Raw genomic sequence first — 20,663 nt, forward strand, 5'->3', positions numbered from 1 at the left:
AAATTTAACGGATTTTTTAACAGTGTAAATAAATTAAAGCTAAATTATTAATGTTGTGTTGATTGAACTAAACAACATTGCATTACCTTTATGTAACTAACTTGATTCACTCAAATAAATATTATTTCGTTAAGGTAACTTAACTCGGTTACGTGGAACCTGTTGACATAAAGTTATTTAAAGCCAACATATCATTTTTTTGAGTGTAGCTCTAGTCGGTGTATTTTAACATGCAGCCTACGGCTAACAAAAGGCTTCTGGACAACTGGTTAAATAATTGGTCAGAAACTTGTAAATAACTCATGAAAGAATAAAGTTACGTTAATATCAAGCTCGCCATTGTTTTTCTTGCGAAATTCCTAATGAGTTTGATATGTCACATGACCCTCTTTCTATTAAAAAAAAACAAAAGTTGGATCCAAGATGGCCGACTTCAAAATGGCCACCTAACTTAATTCACTCAAATAACTATTCTTTCTTTAAGGTAACTTAACTCGGTTACGTGGAACCTGTTGACAAAGCTATTTAAAGCCAACATATCATTTTTTTGAGTGTAGCTCTAGTCGGTGTATTTTAATTTACTAATTATGCTGTCTTTCATATCACAGCGGGAACAGCCTACGGCTAACAAATGGCTTCTGGACAACTGGTTAAATAAGGTCAACAAGCTGTCTCCTGCTTCTCCGGTGGAAAACAGCAGCAGCAGCAGCACGCCGGGAACCAAGTATAAGAAGGAGGGTCGAGATACCAGCTCCAGCAGGAGTTACAGTGGGCAGGGGTCTAAAGAAGCTGCAACGTCAGCCGGCCGAGAGTTGCGACCCAATCAGAAGAGCTCCGAAAGCTGGCGAGGACGCAGTCAGAAATCTCCTGCTCAGAGCGAGGGCGCAAGTCAATCCGGGCGACGGGTCGTAGGCAAAAAACAGCCCAAAAAACCTGAGAAGCCGCCGGTGGTTGAAGAGCCCAAGGGTGGACTAAAAGTAGAAACCGAACCATCGCCGGAAATCCCGTCACACAGAGCTCGCGCTCCCAATAAAGGCCCGCGCAAACCCAACATTAAAAAAGAGCCCAAAACCTCCTCTCCACGACCTCCGCCTGATAAGCGCAAGACGAAAGCGGCAAAAGTGCCCAGCAAGTCTCGCGAGTTCATCGAATCGGATTCGTCGACGTCGGATTCTGAAGGCAACGAAAGCGACCCATTGCCTTCTCAGACGCCGAAAGATTACAGCGAAAACCCGTTGGTGCCACTCTCGCCCATTTATGACCCGCCCAGACTGCTGGTGCAGATCAATCTCAGCCTGCTGACTAGAGTCCCGGGACAGCTCTACAATGAGACGGAGGTTAAGGTGGAGCGAGGGTCTCCAGCGGAGGGAAAAAGCAACCAGAAGCAGCCCGGAGAAAAGATAAGCAAGGAAGGAAGGAAGAGGAAACACAAGGTTGGTGGCAGGTTTTTATTTGTAGTGGTCGATAGCACTCTATATGTTTCCATCCAAAGACGTGATTTAGACTTATTTGCAGAACTGGAATAGTGGTGTAACGAATCACGGTTCGAATCACATTATGGTTTTAAGTCACAGATCGGACCATTTTTCAGATCAGCCAAAAAGAGCAGACGAATGTCATTTGCTTTGCTTTTATTACAGGAACAGCACTGCAAGACACTTTTGCATTTAACAAACAAAACTTAGAACCTGTAATGTTATTAAAAATAAATGATTCCTCTCGCTTCCAGCTATTACCACTGTTGATATCCCATCGTGTCCAATTATTGGTTTATTTGGGGTTCTCCCGCCCGACCACACGTTACCCTCTCATTTTGTAGACTTTATTTTCTTAACCCTTCTTGCTAGTCGATTAATTCTTCTGAACAGGAAGAGCCCTCACCCTCCTTCTCACACTTGTTGGAGAAGAAATGTTCTTTATTTTTTATTTTTCAAATGAGAGAAAATTACTGCACAGACCTTGTACTTGGTATTTGGTACTGGATACTAGATCTGGTCAACACATTGTAGACTTGTTTTTTTTTTATATATATAAGGTTGCACTAGTGTTTTCATTTTATTAATTATTATTATTATTTTTTATTTTTATTTTTTTGCTCGAGTATTTGCTTGTTGTTACATGTGTCCTTTTTGTATATGTTTGTAATGCGTTTAACAATGTATAAATAAAACATTTAAAAATAAATAAAATAAAATGAAGAAATAATCAGCTGAATAAAAATAAACTGTAAAATATTCAGTAGTGTTGCTGATAATGCTTTTTGTAGAAATCTTACCTAATTTATACAGCTCATTTGTATTTTAGTCTCATTTTAAATAAATTATTCAGGTATTCACTCATAAAACTTCGCTTCATTAGCCCCTTTCACACATAAAGACCTTCCCGGAAAATTACCGGCAATTTTCCGGAAAGCTTGTATGTGTGAACAGGTCCTTTTTGAAAATACCGGTAAATTCATTCTGGCTATTTTCCGGAAAGAGAAGTTGTAACATTACCGGTAATTTGCTGGAATGCTGCGCTGTGTGAATGCAGAAGGAAGATTGCCGGAAAGAGCGCGTGCACGTCTAGAACGTGCTGACGTAAGACGTCTACTTTAGCCAATCAGAACAGTCAGACGCGTTTACGTCCGGGCGATTTATGAGAATAAAAGCCTTTGAATATTTTTACAGATGCGTTTAGCTGCAAGAAGTTAGTCAGATCACGTTTATATGTTCATCTTAATGCCAACCGTGTAATTAATCATCAATAAGATGCTTATGATAAGCCGCTGTTTGTTTACCTTCAAGCTTTACGTGTGTCTGTGAAACAGTCTATGAGCGCCAGCACACACACATTATGAACATCTCGACATGCGAAAGTGATCCTCCATATGTTTTCATCGAAGTTGTTCACAATATTGATCATCCACAGAGTTTGTGATGTAGTCAAATGTTTACAAATACAAGCGCAGCCGTTTAAGGCTCATTTGTGGTTAATGATGTCAGAATTTACCGGTATTTTGGAATGGATGTGTGAATGCTCTTTTTCCGGAAAAATTCCATAACGTCCTCGTCTGTGTGAACAGCGCTTTTTTTTTAAATATACCGGTAAAGTCGTTCCGGAAATTTTCCAGATATTTACCGGTATCACTGTGTGAAAGGGGCTATTGCTAGATGATAATGTTTTAATTATTCAGTGGCATATTTTTATGGCGGTTTGTTGCCACCTACTGGTTAAATAATATTATTGCTGCCTACAGCTTTCATTTTTGAGCGTCAAGTTAAATTCATATTATGGTGATTTTAATGTTTATCATAAACATCAGTGGTTTTATCTAAACTCTTAACTGTTTTCCCAGTATTTCTGTGTTAAATGACTGTTTGTAACTTCATAACCAACTCAAAAGACGAAAGAATCTCTTGATTTTTGCATTGTTTAAACACAGATTTGAATGCAGCGATTTGATTAATAAACGTATGCAAATGACCATCATTTATACTTTAATGTTGCGTGGGTGTTGAGATCCTGATCTTTTAATAATTAATTGTGCAGCTTACACTGGATGCATTAATGCAGGATAAACAAGCAGTGACAGAAAACACCTTTAGTAACCTAAGAAACCCTCCACATCCTAATTAACCCACCACAACTTCCGCCATCATTATATTTTACAGGAAAGCCTAAATGCTTTCATACGTGATTTGAATGGTGCTAGAGGCGATCTCTCTGTGATGGTTACAAATTTAGGATTAATCCACTTGTAAAAGAATTTATATATTAGCCTGAATATCCTAAGTAGGGCTGTGAATCTTTGGGTGGACAGCGAATCGATTCAGATTCATAGGTTTTCGATTCAAGATTGATTTTTGTCAATTCTGAACAATTTGATTCACAATGGAATTCGATTCGATTAACTGTTAGATCCTGTACCTTTTACACTTTTGCATTAGAGTAAATGAAAAACATTCACAAAACTGGAATGTTAGGTGGCATGGTGGTTAGCACTGTGGCCTCACAGCAAGAAGGTCGCTGGTTTAATTCCTGGCGGGGTCAGTTGGCATTTCTATATGGAGTTTGCATGTCCTCCCCGTGTTGGCGTGGGTTTCCTCCGAGTGCTCCGGTTTCCTCCACAGTCCAAACACATGCACTATAGGGGAATTGGATTAATTAAATTGGCCGTAGTGAATGAGTGTGAACGCGAGAGTGAACTACATGAAGGGATTAACTGATTAGTTTGTGCAAATTTAAGTGAATTAAACATAAACAATTAAGTTGTCCTAAAAAAAACTCCGAAAATTGTTTTATTTTAAATAAAGCAAACATTTAAGTGCGTATTTGTGCTGAATAAAGTATTAGTTTCTTTATAAAAGTTTTCTTTTAAAGGGTTATGTATATATTTTTTATTTCAAACCTGTTTTTTTGTCCACAGAATGAAGATGATGGTGTGAAACCAGAGAGTAAGAAGTCCAAACTGGATGAGAAGTCTTCACGCAAATCAAGCAGTAATGAGTACGTTCTGCTTTAATCCCTTCAGTAATTGAAGTTAAGATGAAGATAATCTCCTCATTAAAACACATGCTCACTTGTACTGGAACGGGTTTATGTGTAACAGTGTTTATACGGTACAAGCTACTTGACCGTGCTGCTTGCAAGGTTTCTTTATAAAGCACAAAGCAAATATTACAATCATGTTGATGATCATTGTTCAGATCTGTAAAAGCAAAACAAATGCACGACATGTCCTTTTAGATTCAATTGATTTTAACTTGATCCATCTGAAATGTGGTAGTAAATGGAAATGTAGGATGTAAACAATGCGAATTGCATTGGTAACATATTTTTAAGCATTGTTGTTTTCTAAGGGACACATTTAAAATAAGTATTGTACTAAAAAAGCATAGAAAGAAACATTGTTCCACTTTTACATGGTAGATATCAGTAGCTAAAATTGATAGAGGTGTGTGTAGACGTTTCATGGCCCTTTAAGTACCAAAAAAAAGAAATAACGGGAGGCGGATTAAAACAAAGAACAAAACAGGAACGCAAAAGCCTCTGTCTGGCGTCCCACTCGTCGTTTTTGTATACCTTGGCAACCACTCAGATTGGCCACGGAAGCCGCCACGTCACCAAAGATAATGGTGATTGACTGATCCTATAGCCAATAACAATTCGAAGGGGGTTGAACCTGTAAAGGCGAAAGAGAGAGAGGTGCTCATGTGCGCAAGAGAGAAAGAGAGAGAGACACGCAAAATTCCAGAAGCGTAGCGATGTGTCAAAATTAGATTAGTCACCAAAAGTCATTCCATTTGCTGAAACGCAGAGTAAATCGAGGCCAAATTAACTCAAAATCACCCCGGAGTGGATACAAATGACCCAAAAGCACACAAGGGTTAACGTGCAAAAATACCAGACGAGTATTTCAGATTCAGTGTGTAATAACCCTTCATCTGAAATCTTCGACATAGTTCTTTCCAATTTTAAAGTTTTTTCTTTTATATATTTATTTTTAATCTAATTTTAAATTTATTTATATATTTTTTTAGTTTTTTATATTATATTTTATATTGTCTAGTATTTTCTGTATTATGTTTTTATATATTTTAATATATAATATAATAACATATTATTATAATTTTTTTATAATTTTTTATATTTAATTTAACATTTTTATTTTATTATATTTTTGAAATATATTTTTATATTATATCTTTTTTTAATTTGTTATAATAATTTTTGTTTTATGTTATATTTATTTTTATTAAATAAAGGAGTGTAACAATGTGTCAAAATTAGATTAGTCACCAAAAGTCATTCCATTTGCTGAAACACAGAGAAAGTTTAGGCCTCAACTCAAAATCACCCCGGAGTGGATACAAATGACCCAAAAGCACATGAGGGTTAACGTGCGAAAATACCAGACGAGTATTTCAGATTCAGTGTGTAATACCTCTTCATCTGAAATCTTCTCCATAGTTCTTTCCAATTTTAAAGTTTTTTTCTTTTATATATTTATTTTTAATTAATTTTAAATTAATTTAGACATTTATAAATATTTTTAGTTTTTTTTATATTATATTTTATATTATCTAGTATTTTTTGTATATTATATTTTATATATTTTAATATATAATATAATAGTTAATATTATACATTTTTAATATAATTTTTTTATACTTAATTTAGCATTTTTATTTTATTATATTTTTAAAATATATTTTTATATTATATCTTTTTTTAATTTGTTACAATATTTTTGTTTTATGTTATATTTATTTTTATTAAATAAAGGAACGTAACAATGTGTCAAAATTAGATTAGTCACCAAAAGTCGTTCCATTTGCTGAAACACAGAGAAAGTTGAGGCCTCAACTCAAAATCACCCCGGAGTGGATACAAATGACCCAAATGCACATGAGGGTTAACGTGCGAAAATACCAGACGAATATTTCAGATTCAGTGTGTAATACCTCTTCATCTGAAATCTTCTCCATAGTTCTTCCAAGCGTGCTCAGGAAAAAGAGAAGGAGTCTGCGCCGTCTCCCTCCATCACACTGCAGCGGACGCCCAAATCTGAGCAGCAGGGGCGCAAGCGGACCCTCAGCCAGTCCTCCAGCACCGTCCCCAGCAAAGACAAGAGCAGCTCCAGCTCCAGACACCGCAGAGGAGACGACAAACCCCAGCGCAGAGAGCCCAAGGTCTGATTTACACACACACACACACCAGCTATGCTTTCATCCACCTATTTGTATGCATATCACATTAATAATTGCTTAAAGGTCCAGGTGACTTATGTGGTTTCTCATTTTAATTTTTTTGTTTTTTTCCCCACAGGAGAAAAGCTCCAAATCAGAGAATCCCGTTTCAGTGCCGCCGCTCTCTGAGGGCTCCAAATCTAGATCTAAACTTCTGTTTGAGGACAGGTATGGAGGCTTTGGTGTTTTAAATGTGTAAAGTTTATGTATTGTTATGTTTTTGCTTATTGGGTTCAGATTCTTTCTTAGATCAGATAGAAAGTAACACTGTAAACACTATATAAGTCATATTGATGCATGTAGATATGCATTAAAACATGGCATTAAAATCACGCACTGATACAATTCACCAAACAAGAAATTATCAGGAAAACATAATTATACACTAAATAAGTTTACAAATAAGGTAATAAAATATCACACACAGAAACATACCAGCATGAAATAACATGAAAATAATAACACTGTAAAGTTCTATTTCTCATTTTACACTGTGATCAGTTCTGTCATGTTTCAATGCTGTTTGTGTATTCTAGTGACAAGATATTATAAATACATTTATCAATTTATTTATTATTTTAATTATTTTATATTTAGTTTTATATATTTTTATATCATATATTTTATTATATTTAATATTTATTAAATATATATATTTTTAATGTTTTTAATTTGTTATATTATTTATATAGTTTATATTGTATTTATTTTATTATACTTATTTTTATATTAGTATTTTTTCTTTTCTATTTTTTATTATAATTTTTGCTTAATATATTTTTATATGATATTTTTATTATATTTTTTACATTTTAAATTATATTATTTTTTATTTTGTTGTAATATTTTGTTTTATATAATTTTTTCTTTTTGTTTTTAGTATTTTTTCTTTTATATTATATTTATTTTTAACTAATTTTAAATAAATTTATTTTTGTATTTTTTATTATATTTTATATTATTATTTATTTTTTATATTATGTTTTTATACACTTTTATTATATATTTTTTGTGTTATAATTTTTTATATAAAATTTTTTATAATTTTTATTTTATAATTTTTTAAATATATTTTTATACTATATCATTTTTTAAATTGTTAGAATATTGTTGTTTTATATTATATACATTTTTTTATTAATTTAAAATTTATTTATTTTATATTGAGATTTTTTTCACCATATTATTTTTTATTATACTGTTTTTTTTATTTTGTTATATTACATTTAATGTTGTTTAAATTTTAAATAATATTTTTTATACGCTTCAAAATAACACATTTTTTATTATTTTAATTTAAAATAAATAAAATAAAACAATTTAAAAAATACTTTTACTCTTTTTACAAAGAAATTGCACATGCACTGTTTTATTAGAATTGTTTGATTGTACATTTTCCCCCACTCACTGCTGTTTTAATGCATTGCTCCTGAGTAAATGAATGTGTGAGAGTAAAAAACAATCCCATTTCTGAATTCCAGGGTTCATTCGGCTGATCATTACCTTCAAGAAGCCAAGAAGTTGAAACACAATGCGGATGCTCTGGTGAGGGTCTGTTTACCCTGCTTACAGTTCTTGACGTCCATGTAAAATAATCTGCATGATATTTTCTGTGACCCCTGAACTTTTGTGTTTGTCCTCCACCGGACTCATCATGTGTAATAATATACTGATTAAAACTCATGGCACAGACCTCTGTTTTTCTTTTTTGTGGTAAATAATTAAATATTTTGAGTAATTTATTGAGAAATTAAGAAATAGTCACTAAAATTTATATATTTATGAATAATATTATTTTAAAACATTTTTAAGGTCAATATTATTAAGAATAAAAAAATAAGCAATAATTATTAAATAAGTATTTTTATATTTATAATATATTCTTAATGTATTATTAAAAATAATCATTAAATTAAATAAATCATTAAATAATCATTATTTAATAATAACTTTTTAAGGTTAATATTATTTGTATTATTGTTAAAAATGTAAGCAATAATTATTAAATACATATTTTATAATTATAAGTAATATGTTTATTCTTAATGTGTTATTAAGAAAAAATCATTAAATTAATATAATTAATAATAAAAAATTAAAACCTTTTTAAGGTAAATATTATTATCATTATTATTATTAAGAAATTAAGCAATAATTATTAAATAAGTATTTTTATAATTATAAGTATTATTTATTCTTAATGTATTATTAAGAAATAATCATTAAATTATTATATATTATATATAATAATTCTGACCTCAAATGTATATTTATTAATATATTATTCAATAAAAACTTTTTGATTATTTTATTAAGAAATTTATATATTCATATACATATATACTCTGTTTTTTCTTTAATATTTGTTATTTGTTGTGCAAGTTTTGTTTCTTTTAGTCTTGGAATAAAAGTATAGTTTTATTTTAAGTTCAATATTTTTATTATTAAGAAATTTAAAAAATAATAATTAAATTAATATATTTATAATAATAAATGTTTTTATTCTTAATTTATTTTATTCTCTAGTTACTCTTATTTTAAGGTCAATATTATTATTTAATATTATAAATTAATATATTATAAAAATTCATTAATGTATATTAAGTAATATGTATTTTTGAGATTGTGTGGATTTCTAATAAGTTGCCAAATAATGATCTCTGCCTAGTTAACATAATAACCTAGTTATTGCATTTTAATCTGAATGCAAGTATCTTGCAAAAGTAGAAAAATATCATAAATATGTGAGCATTTTCTCAATATTTAAATCTTTATTTTTTTAACCCTCAGATTCCTCATAATATGTTGTATCTCAACTAAATTTTGTCCCATCAAACCACACAACAATAAAAAAAATGAGTTCATTCCATTCACATATTTATTTATTTATTTAAAATAATTAATTAATTTATTTAAAACAGCCACTTAAAACTAGTTTGGGGGGTCACATTTGATCGTTTTCCAGTCTTGTTTTGAATCCTCATGTATGTCAAAAAACATAATTTATTACATGTTTGCTATTGAAATTGATCTTTTTTGTGGTGTTTTCTGCAGATGGACAGATTTGAGAAGGCGGTGTATTACCTGGACGCCGTGGTGTCTTTCATCGAGTGTGGAAATGCCCTGGAGAAAAACGCCCAGGAGGCCAAATCCCCCTTTCCCATGTATGCAGAAACCGTGGAGCTCATCAAGTAAGACTTCAGAGTAGCTGAAATGCATTTTCTGTATGCTGCTTCAGTAGAGTTTGCTCACAGATGTGTGTGTGTGTTTTTTTTAGGTACACTATGAAGCTAAAGAGCTACATGGCACCAGATGCAACTTCTCAAGACAAAAGGCTAGCAGTGCTATGGTATGAAGCAGAAACTTTACACTTTACACTTTAGGTCAACAGTGTTATGATTCACAACAGGACTAGCTTTTGCCCTAATGCTGAGTGTCCAGCGAAGTGTTTTTGTGTTGTTGTCAATGTTGGGGCTGCATTTATTGAGCACCTGCAGCATTTTCCTGCTACTTGTGTGTATTGTAGTGAGAAGGGTTCTTAAATAAATTTATTTATTTATTCATTTTATTTTTCTATAGTTTATAATTTTTTTTCTATTTTATTTAATATTATATACTTTTTAAAAATGTTGTTGTTTTTAATTTTATATTAAATATTTTTATATTATATTTATCTTTACATTTGTGTTTATGTATTTTATATTATGTTATATTTAATATTTTTTATATTTTATGTTATTTTTTATTTTAGATTTAATTTAATAAATGTATTTATTTTGTTTTATGTGTATTTTATTTTATGTTTTATGTATTTTTTTATTTTATTTTTTATTTTACATTATATAATATTTGTTATTTTGTTTTATAATTTTTTTTATTTTATATTTATGTATTTTATTATATTTTATATTTAGTTTTTTATATTCGTTTATTTTTATACTTGTTGTTTTTTATTTAATTTTATATTATAAATTTTTGTTTGTAATTTTATATAATACATTTTATATTATATTTTTCTTTATATTTATATTTATGTATTATATTGTGTAATATTTTATATATTTTTATATTAAATTTTTTGTTTTATATTTATTTTTTTCAATTTATTTATTTATATATTAATTTTTTATAATTTTATTTTGGTATTATTAGTTTTATATAATTTTATATTATATTTATCTTCATATTTATGTATATTATTATACTATATTTAATATTTTTTATGTTTCATTTTATATTTAATTTTATTTTATATTTTAATTATTTTTGTTCTATTTTGTTTTGCAATTTTGTTTTATTTTATTTTTTATTATAACCATTTGCCATTTGCTTGTAACTTAATGTTATATATTTTTATATTATATTTATATCTCTTTACATGAACAGCTTAATTAGGTAATGCTTACTTACTCATATAATCTATTAACAAATATGTTAGTGTATAACTTGACCTAGTAATAAACAACACATTTATTCAGCAAAACTGAATCCTTGTTCATAACTTACAATGTTAGTTAACAGTATCAGGTAAATCAGGTTCAGAACTACACAAACCTTTGTTCATGTTACCCACTCGTATACTAATTGCTAGAGCTTATAAGTTCATAGTTCCTGATTTACGTCAGGGACAAAGGAGGACAGAATTGATGTGCATTACATCGAAACCTCAGCTTGTTAACCCTTTACTGACTTGATTTGTCATTAACAAAGCATTCGTTAATAGTATTAGGAACATTATTGTAAAGTATACAGTATTGAAACGTTACCTAATACTTCACTAACATTCATTAACTCTTCGAACATGACTCACCCCCTTTTAACAAAACAAAACAGCGCCCTCAAGAGGACGGGAATTGTAAAAAATGACAAATATGCATCAAAGAAGTGCTGTATTCTCTCACTGAAATACTGCATTCCTCTCACACAGATTGTTTTCTCAGAAAAGAAAGCATTTCCTGGGAAACCTGACGTTCATTTTTGCAATAGCATTGCCGTTCACCACAACAACAACAAAAGAAAACGTTGAGATTGATTACGGTAATATGTTCACCAAGAGAATTTAAGGCTCGCTCGCTGAAGAGTTGCGTTTCACTCTGGATACTCTACATTCGCTTGCAGAAGTATTGCTTTTCCCACAAGAAAGAAGAAAAATGTCATGTATTTCATCCTCCCGCCTCATATTATTTACATCGGTTTTGTTACGAGGAATGCATAAGTCTTGCGAAGTTATGCAGAGTTTCTCAGGGAGATGAAACGCTATGCAGGAGATCATTGAAATGTTTTTCTCAGTCATCATCATTCATGCCTTTAAAGATATTTCATGAATGTTTGATATTTGATTCTAATTTGAGCAATGAAGTAAATGGAGATGAAGCTGTTACCCGATGTGTGTGCAGGGTTTTGTTAAAACTGATGTTATAATCTCTGTCTCTGCAGTCTTCGATGTCAAGCGCTCCTGTATTTGAGGCTTTTCAAGCTGCGGAAAGAAAGTGCACTGAAATACTCTAAAACACTCACTGAACACTTGAAGGTAACATTATTTTGCTTTTAAAATGATTATAATAGGGTGCTGTAACTATTAGTGTCTGCCACTATTTAAAGGTTTGGGGTCTGTAAGATTATTTAAAACTTTTTTTTCCATGTAAAATGTTTTTTTTAATTACAATGACTTTTTTTTATTAGTGTAATGATTCACAATGTGTTTTTCTATTGCATTAAAAAAGGAAATCCGTTTTAAAGATTATATTCTGATGGTTAGGGTTTACTACTTATCACAGTTTTTTCTTTCTCAATGTCTTTGGAAATATTCAAAGAAAAAAAACTATCATGATTATTACAAATAACAAGAAAACAACAATTATTTGACTTGAAAGTCTCTTGGTTTTTTTCTTTAATAAGAAAGATCTTACTGACCCAGACTTTTTTTTGACTGTAGTCTATTTCTAAGAAGTCTATTATAAAAAAAATACACTCCGGCCACTTTATTAGGTACACCTTACTAGTACCAGGTTGGACCCCCTTTTGCCTTCAGAACTGCCTTAATCCTTCATGGCATAGATTCAGCAAGCTACAGGAAATATTCCTTAGAGATTTTGCTCGATGTTGACATGACAGCATCACACAGCTGCTGCAGATTTTTCGGCTGCACATCCATGATGTGAATCTCCCGTTCCACCACATTCCAAAGGTGCTCTTTTTGGATTGAGATCTGGTGACTGTGGAGGCCATTTGAGTACAGTGAACTCATCGTCATGTTCAAGAAACCAGTCTGAAATGTTTCGGGCTTTATGGCATGGTCTGTTATCCTGCTTGAAGTAGCCATCAAAAGATGAGTACACTGTGGTCATAAAGGCATGGACATGGTCAGTAACAGTACTCGGGTAGGCTGTGGCGTAGACACCATGCTCAGTGGGTACTAATGGGCCCAAAGTGTGCCAAAAAAAATCTCCCCCACACCATTACACCACCACCACCAGCCTGAACTGTTGATACAAGGCAGTATGGATCCATCCTTTAATGTTGTTGATGGCAAATTCTGACCTGACCATCCAAATGTGGCAGCAGAAATGGAGACTCATCAGAGCAGGCAACATTTCTCTGATCTTCTATTATCCAATTTTGGTGAGCCTGTGTGAATTGTAGCCTCAGTTTCCTGTTCTCAGCTAATCTAATAAAGTGGCCAGTGAGTGTAATATGTGTGTGTATGTGTGTGTATGTGTGTGTATGTGTGTGTATGTGTGTGCATGTGTGTGCGTGTGTGTGCGTGTGTGTGCGTGTGTGTGCGTGTGTGTGCGTGTGTGTGCGTGTGTGTGCGTGTGTGTGCGTGTGTGTGCGTGTGTGTGCGTGTGTGTGCGTGTGTGTGCGTGTGTGTGCGCGTGTGTGCGCGTGTGTGTGCGTGTGTGTGCGTGTGTGTGTGTGTGTATATATATATATATAACTTTTGTTTAACTTTTGTTTATGTTTGTCAAAGGAGAAATGTGATTTTTAAAATGAGATTTTCCAAGTGAAAATGATCTTCTTTTTTCCCCTCCCAGAATTCATTGAGTAATACCCAAGCTCCGTCTCCTGGAGTAGCAAAGTAAGTTCTCTGCATTGCTTTGTGTGTTTTAGATGTTGTTAAAGGAAAGCTACACCTTTTTCCTCATTTTACAACTCGCCTAATGTTATACAGTTAAGTTTTCCACATGTTTAAATCCATCATTCTCTTTATCTAGCAGGAGTACTTTTAGCTTAGCTTAATATAGATCATTGAATCAGATTAGACCATTAGCATCTCACTCCAAAACAATCTGACTCTTCTGTAGTATAATTTTGTACTAAGACTGACTGAAAATGTGAAGTTGCTATTTTCTAGGCTGATATGCCTTGGAGCTATACTCTCATCCTGGCGTAATAATCAAAAAACTTTGCTGCCGTACCATGGCTGCAATAATATTATGCAGATTTTCACTAGTAATGCAGGTGTTGGGCTTGGTGCTGTAAACTGCATAATATCATTGCACAAGCATCCAGCTTTAATTAGGAAAATTATTGAAACACTTTGTTCGGTTTTGAGCGAGATGCTAATGGTCTAATCCGATTCAATGATCTATGCTAAGCTAAGCTAAAAATGCTCCTGCCAGACCTGGAGATCAGCTTTAAGCGAGTTGCAAATGAGCCTATTTCCAAAAAACAAAAGGTTGTTCCTTCAAACCTCATTAAGATGTGCTGCTCAGGGCAGTATGTAACCATGGATGTGCAGATTTGCATTGATTATGATTGTCAAGAAGCAATAGCAATAAACAGGGTTCTCACACTTTTTGAAGTACTTAAATTTCAGGCATATGATTTGAAGGCCTCGAAAGAACTTTAAAACACACAGAGGTGCTTGAAAACGCTTTAATTGAAAGTGTTATTACAGCGATATTACCCTGAATATAATATTGCAAAATGAAACTGATGGTGCTGAAGGTGTTCCTGCGTATCTGCCTGACTCTGAGTGCTCTGTGTCGTGCAGTAAAAGCGCAGGGATGCCGTCTCCGGTCTCCCCCAAACTCTCTCCTGGCAGTGCGGGCAGCTACTCCTCCAGCAGCTCCAGCCAAAGCGCCAGCTCCTCCGTCACCATCCCGCAGCGCATCCACCAGATGGCGGCAAGCTACGTGCAAGTCACCTCCAACTTCCTGTACGCCACCGAGGTGTGGGACCAGGCTGAGCAGCTCGCCAAAGAGCAGAGAGGTACATCAGTCCCCAAAGCATACTCTGGACGTGCTTCCACACGCTTTTCCTGACTGCTTTTTTAATCTGCTTTTTTATAATCTCACATCATGCATTAATTCCCTTAAGTTGCAAGAAATTTTATAGGTGCACCGATCCTGAATAGCTGATTATACACATTTATATACTGATGGTTTGGTGTTGGAAATGCAAATAAAACATTTATTCTCTCTCTCTCTCTCTCTCTCTCTCTATATCTATATATATATATATATATATATATATATATATATATCTATATATATATATATATATATATATATATATCTATATATATATATATATATATATATATATATATATATATATATATATATATATATACATATATATTAGGGCTGTGAACCTACACTAGTCTCAAGGGTCGGTTCGGTTACGATTATCATGCCATCGATCTCGGTGCATCTCGGTGCATTGACGCAGCAGTTTTTGTATTAAAATATATGAATATATTTATATTTATATATTATTTGTAATACAATTTTGTCATTTAATACAAACAGTCAGATATATAAACTGTACCTTTAAACAACACAAGCATTTAGCAAATAATATAAATATATACTTTCATTATCTCAGTCGCAGTGAAATAGGGGCTTTTACTGTATATTTCAGTGAAAGACTGATCCAGCAAACACACACCGTGAACTTGTGCACAGTTTATGAGTTTTAAGTAGTTAGAGCGTTGTAAATACTCGCGCTCGCCTTCCTCGCGACAAAGCTCATATGGGATAAATGACGTCAGTAATAACCGGTTATGATTATTACTTAACCGATACTGAATTGTCCGCGTCTGCATCGCGGTGCACAGAAGAAACGATTCATTTTGACACCCCTAATATATATATATATATATATATATATATGTATAATACAGTTGAAGTCAGAATTATTAGCCCTGCTGCAAAATTAGCACAATGTATATAACTAATTTCTAATAACTGATTTATTTTATCTGCCGTGATGACCGAACAAAATATTTGACTAAATATATTTTAAGATACTAGTATTCAGCTTAAAGTGACATTTAAAGGATTAACTAGGGTAATTAGGCAAGTTAGGGTAATTAGACAAGTCACTGTATAACAATGGTTTGTTTTGTAGACAATCAAAAACAAATATAGCTTAAAGGGGCTAATAATATTGAGCTAAAAAAGTATTGTAAAAATTTAGAACTGCTTTTATTCTTGCCGAAATAAAACAAATCAGACTTTCTCCAGAAGAAAAAATATTATAGTGATATACTGTGAAAGTTTGGAGCCAGATGGAGCAAGTGTTTACAAGTGTCGAGTCCCGTAAAGGAGCTCTAGATGTTTTGTTTATCTTATGATTATAGTTGTTGCATGTTCGCCGGTTTCCGCCTCTGAATGAGCGAGTTTTAGCTATTTATACATTAAAGTAGTGTTCAGAAAACAACAAAACACCCGTGATGAAACTCAACACAGAGTAACAGGACATAACCTACTGCCAGCTAGCTTTGCGGAAGTGTTATTGCAAAGCAACAAAACCAGCATGCAGAAGTATAAATGCACAACTGCACGCAAGGCATGCTCCATGGGTCACACCAATCGCTTGACGCAGAAGTATAAACCAGCCTTAAAACATGTACTTATAATATAGGTAATTGTTTGTATAAAATTTTAGCAAAGCATTTGCAGATATATATATATATATATATATATATATATATAATATATATTTTTTTTTTTTTTTTTTTTTTTTTCTCTGCAGTTTTTATCCCTTCCCAAACATGTTACAAGGGTTAGCTGTTGGAGATATATTTAGCTGCAGAACCACACACGTTTTAGGCACACACAATCCAGGACACACGATTTAGGCAATCCATATATGGTAACTAACTAACCCTTGCATTATCGCCACCTATTGAATTTCACAAATATAGTTTCCCATTTCAGTCATCATTATTATTATATGGTAATGATCATTTTAACATCTTTGCAGTTTCTGAACTCAAATTATGTAAATAAAAATAATTGTTTAAAGACACTTATGACTTTATTCATGTGTCCACATAAAAAAGAAAACATAACAGACTGTCCAATTGTAGGATTAAGTGTAATAAACTAATTCAGGATCTTAATCTTATCATTCTTGGTTAAAATCACTTTGTTGTAAAATATAAAAAGCAAACAATAATGTGTCACATTAAAATAAATTAGCCTACTATAGTAAATCATTTAAACAATATATATATATATATATATAGTTATAAACTGATTATCTTAACTGATTATCTGATTATAATTATAAGTTTATATATAAACTATCTTTTACTAAACTGTCACAGCTGTTAAGATATATATATATATATATATATATATATATATATATATATATATATATATACATACATGCATACATACGTGTGTGTGCGTGTGTATATATATATATATATATATATATATATATAATTAATTATTTATTTATTTTTTATGAATTATTAATAGTTAATTTTTCTATTGCTAAATTTTGGTTTAAAAACAATATATTGCCTACGATAAATTACTATAGTATTAAATGTGGGAAATCATTAATTAAAAGGTTATTAAAAAGTTAAGCAAAAAACACTATTAAATCGCTTGAGTAAAATATCAATATAGTGTTACACATTTGTTACATGTAAAAAGATGTTTATTACATATAATGTATTATTGCCTATATTAGCTTGCTATTATTTCCTTCATTATAAATTAATCCATTATATAAACTAAACCTGTCCAATTTAGATCGTTCAGCAAGGCCAGCAAACGAGTATCTGCCATAGGCCTATTATTGTCACATAATAATGACTGATCAGCTATGATGACTGATAAAAACTGTTCAGTCTATTATATTGAATGGCGATCGGAAACAACGCTCCCCATTCGCCCGTCTCGATCACAATATTTGTGAAATAAAGTAAACACTATTGTTTATTGTGTACAATATTTATTAACCCTATATATTAAAATATATCGATGACGATGTTCAAAAAGACGTTAATAACATTAACATCCGTCGTAACCATATAAGGTTTGCCTAGATTGTGTGTGCCTAAAACAAATGTGGTTCTGCGGGCCTGCAGCTGGATATTAATGGGCTGTTGTGCTATTTCCTAAGCTTAGAACACATTCAGCAATCATCATGGACCAATAGTAGCTTAAAGTTGTTTACAACCAAAACAAAGTCCCCCAAACAGTTTGTGTAGCTGTTTACTAAATGCAGAAATGAATTCTTTTGGCCAGATTTTGTGTGAAATGTCTCGGTTTCAGTTATTTTATTTTTTAAATTTTTTAGCTTGAGGTATACTAGGGACTTTAGTTGTTGTGCTATTTTATTTAATCCCGTCCTCAATCTTCTGTTTTCCCCACAGAGTTCTTCACTGAGCTGGACAAGGCGATGGGTCCGCTGATCTTCAACACCAGCAGCATGACTGACCTGGTGCGGTTCACGCGGCAGGGCCTGCACTGGCTACGACTCGACGCCAAGCTCATCCAGTAGAGCGATTTAACCTGTAGCCCCTTCTTCTATGCCTACGCAAAACACTCACACACACACACACACACACTCGACCTGCCTCAGACATCTGTGACACTGTGCTCATTTCTACACCAGCTTGCCAAAAATACAAAACACTCAGAGCCCCGCCCCTTCCACCGCCCCCCTCTCTGCTCCGCTCGTGAATATTCATGAAAGGGGAGGCGGCTTACTCAACCACACATCCACACACTGCGTCCTGATCATATCATCGGCTTGTTTGTTTTGGTGTAAGAAGCCTTGTTTCGTACTTTTGACTTCTTTTTGCTGGCTGTAAGCAAACAAGGATAATAATTGGATGTTTATGGCGCTTTTCTTTTAACCAAAGTACCTCCCTTTTACCAAAGGTGCTTTAAAATTGAGGTTTTCTCTCCTTTTTATCAGTTTTATTGTGCCTTGTATTTGATATACAGGAAACTAAGAGACACAATATCTTGAAGTACACATCGAGGAAGGTTTAAGTGTGGGTGTGGATCGCCAAAGGCTTGAAAAACGAACATCTGAGGCTTGTTTTTTGTTTGTTTGTTTGGTCAGACCAAAAGACTGTTCGGCACCATATCAAGGCATTACCGTGTTCGCTTTTGGCCATATATCTGTATTCGTCACTACCGCAAACACCCAGGCCACGATTTTATTTTATTCTCATTCTTTTCTAAAGGAAATGTAGCGCTCGCATCGGTGTCACTTTCTCTTCTGGTATTAAAAGCGCAGGAGTATTTTATTACCGCGGATGACGCGCTCGGCCAGATATAGATTTTTATTTAGATATAAACGCATAAATCCAAGTTTTCCGCATTTTTTCGGCATGGATACAGGGTTGCAATACGAGATGAGAGAGACGTATTTCTATTGTATATGAAAATATCATATTTAAATATTTAATGTGAGTCTTGAGGTTGCCTTTTCTAGTGTCATAGTCGCCCCCGTGTGTTGCAGTTCTTTTTAAAAGGAAACCAGTCATGTAAGGATGTATTTATGATGTGCTCTGTCGCAAATAGCAGTCTATGTGTGTACATATTGCAGTCGTTTTAGCGCAGACCGGCTCGTGTCCATACGTGTAGATCTGATCCAAAACCATGGGCGGAGTTGATTGCGCTCCATGGTGTATGAAATGCTGGAAACATATCGTCTCTTGCACTAGAGTCTTTTCTCTGATTGGCTTTTTTTTTGTTTTGTTTGTTAATCGGTGTAATCATTTGAAAACAAGGTGTCTTGTCGATGGGAATCGCAGTATTTGACTATTAATCGGACCTTTGTTTTGCAGATTAAATGTTTGAGATTTGATTGGTCAAGAAACATTCTGTAATAGGAGTGAGGTTTCTTAAAGGAACACTGCACTTTTTTTGTGGAAATAAACTCGTTTTAGATCTCAACAACAGTTAAGCTGTTGAGTTTTATCATTTTTGAATCCATTCAGCCGATCTTTGGGTCTGGCGGGGGCACTTTTAGCTTAGCTTAGCATAGATCATTGAATCGGATTAGACCGTTAGCATCTTCTGGCGTTACATCATTACATTGCATTTTTTCCGTCGGTCTGTAGCTACAGAAGAGTCTAGATTTAAATAGGAAAATGATCAAAACTCTCTTTTTTTATGTTTTAAGCGAGATGCTAATGGTCTAATCTGATTTAATGATCTATGCTAAGCTAAGTTAAAAGTGCTTTTTGTGTGGAAATAAACTCATTTTCCATCTCAACAACACTTAAACTGAGTTTTATAACTTTTTTTAATCCAATCAGCTGATCTTTGGGTTTGGCAAGAGCACTTTTAGCTTAGCTTAGCATAGATTATTGAATCTGATTAGACCGTTAGCATCTTCTGGAGTTACATTGTTACATTGTATTTTCCGTCGGTCTGTAGCTACAGAAGAGTCTAGATTTAAATAGGAAAATGATCAAAACTCTCTTTTTTATGTTTTGAGAAAGATGCTAATGGTCTAATCTGATTCAATGATCTATGCTAAGCTAAAAGTGCATTTTGTTTAAAGATAACTCATTTTCCATCTCAACAACACTTAAACTGTTGAGTTTATCATTTTTGAATACATTCAGCCAATCTTGGGCAGGGGCGGGAGCACTTTTAACTTAGCTTAGCATAGCATAGTTCTTAAAATCGGATTAGACTGTTAGCATCTCAGAAATGA

General features: G+C 32.8%; 1 protein-coding gene across 11 annotated transcripts in view; it reads left to right on the plus strand.

Annotated features, from left to right (window-relative positions):
* The window catches only part of aff4 (ALF transcription elongation factor 4), a 74,912-nt gene extending 55,013 nt beyond the window's left edge, over positions 1-19,899 (plus strand). For 6 of the 11 annotated variants that reach the window (XM_087301874.1, XM_087301885.1, XM_087301873.1 and 3 more), the window contains 11 exons: positions 609-1,433; positions 4,409-4,488; positions 6,473-6,674; positions 6,811-6,899; positions 8,213-8,282; positions 9,786-9,922; positions 10,009-10,080; positions 12,168-12,261; positions 13,766-13,809; positions 14,728-14,945; positions 18,358-19,899. In XM_087301874.1, the coding sequence (XP_087158000.1) occupies positions 609-1,433; positions 4,409-4,488; positions 6,473-6,674; positions 6,811-6,899; positions 8,213-8,282; positions 9,786-9,922; positions 10,009-10,080; positions 12,168-12,261; positions 13,766-13,809; positions 14,728-14,945; positions 18,358-18,485 (1,959 nt within the window). In that variant the 3' untranslated portion in view covers positions 18,486-19,899. The remainder of the gene's footprint in view (positions 1-608; positions 1,434-4,408; positions 4,489-6,472; positions 6,675-6,810; positions 6,900-8,212; positions 8,283-9,785; positions 9,923-10,008; positions 10,081-12,167; positions 12,262-13,765; positions 13,810-14,727; positions 14,946-18,357) is intronic. The other 5 variants (XM_087301878.1, XM_087301876.1, XM_087301887.1 and 2 more) reach the window with 1 other exon arrangement.
* The last annotated feature ends 764 nt before the right edge of the window (positions 19,900-20,663 follow it).

Source organism: Danio rerio, chromosome 21, assembly GCF_052040795.2.
Source record: "Danio rerio strain M-AB ecotype USA chromosome 21, GRCz13ab, whole genome shotgun sequence".
Taxonomy (NCBI): Eukaryota; Metazoa; Chordata; class Actinopteri; order Cypriniformes; family Danionidae; genus Danio; species Danio rerio.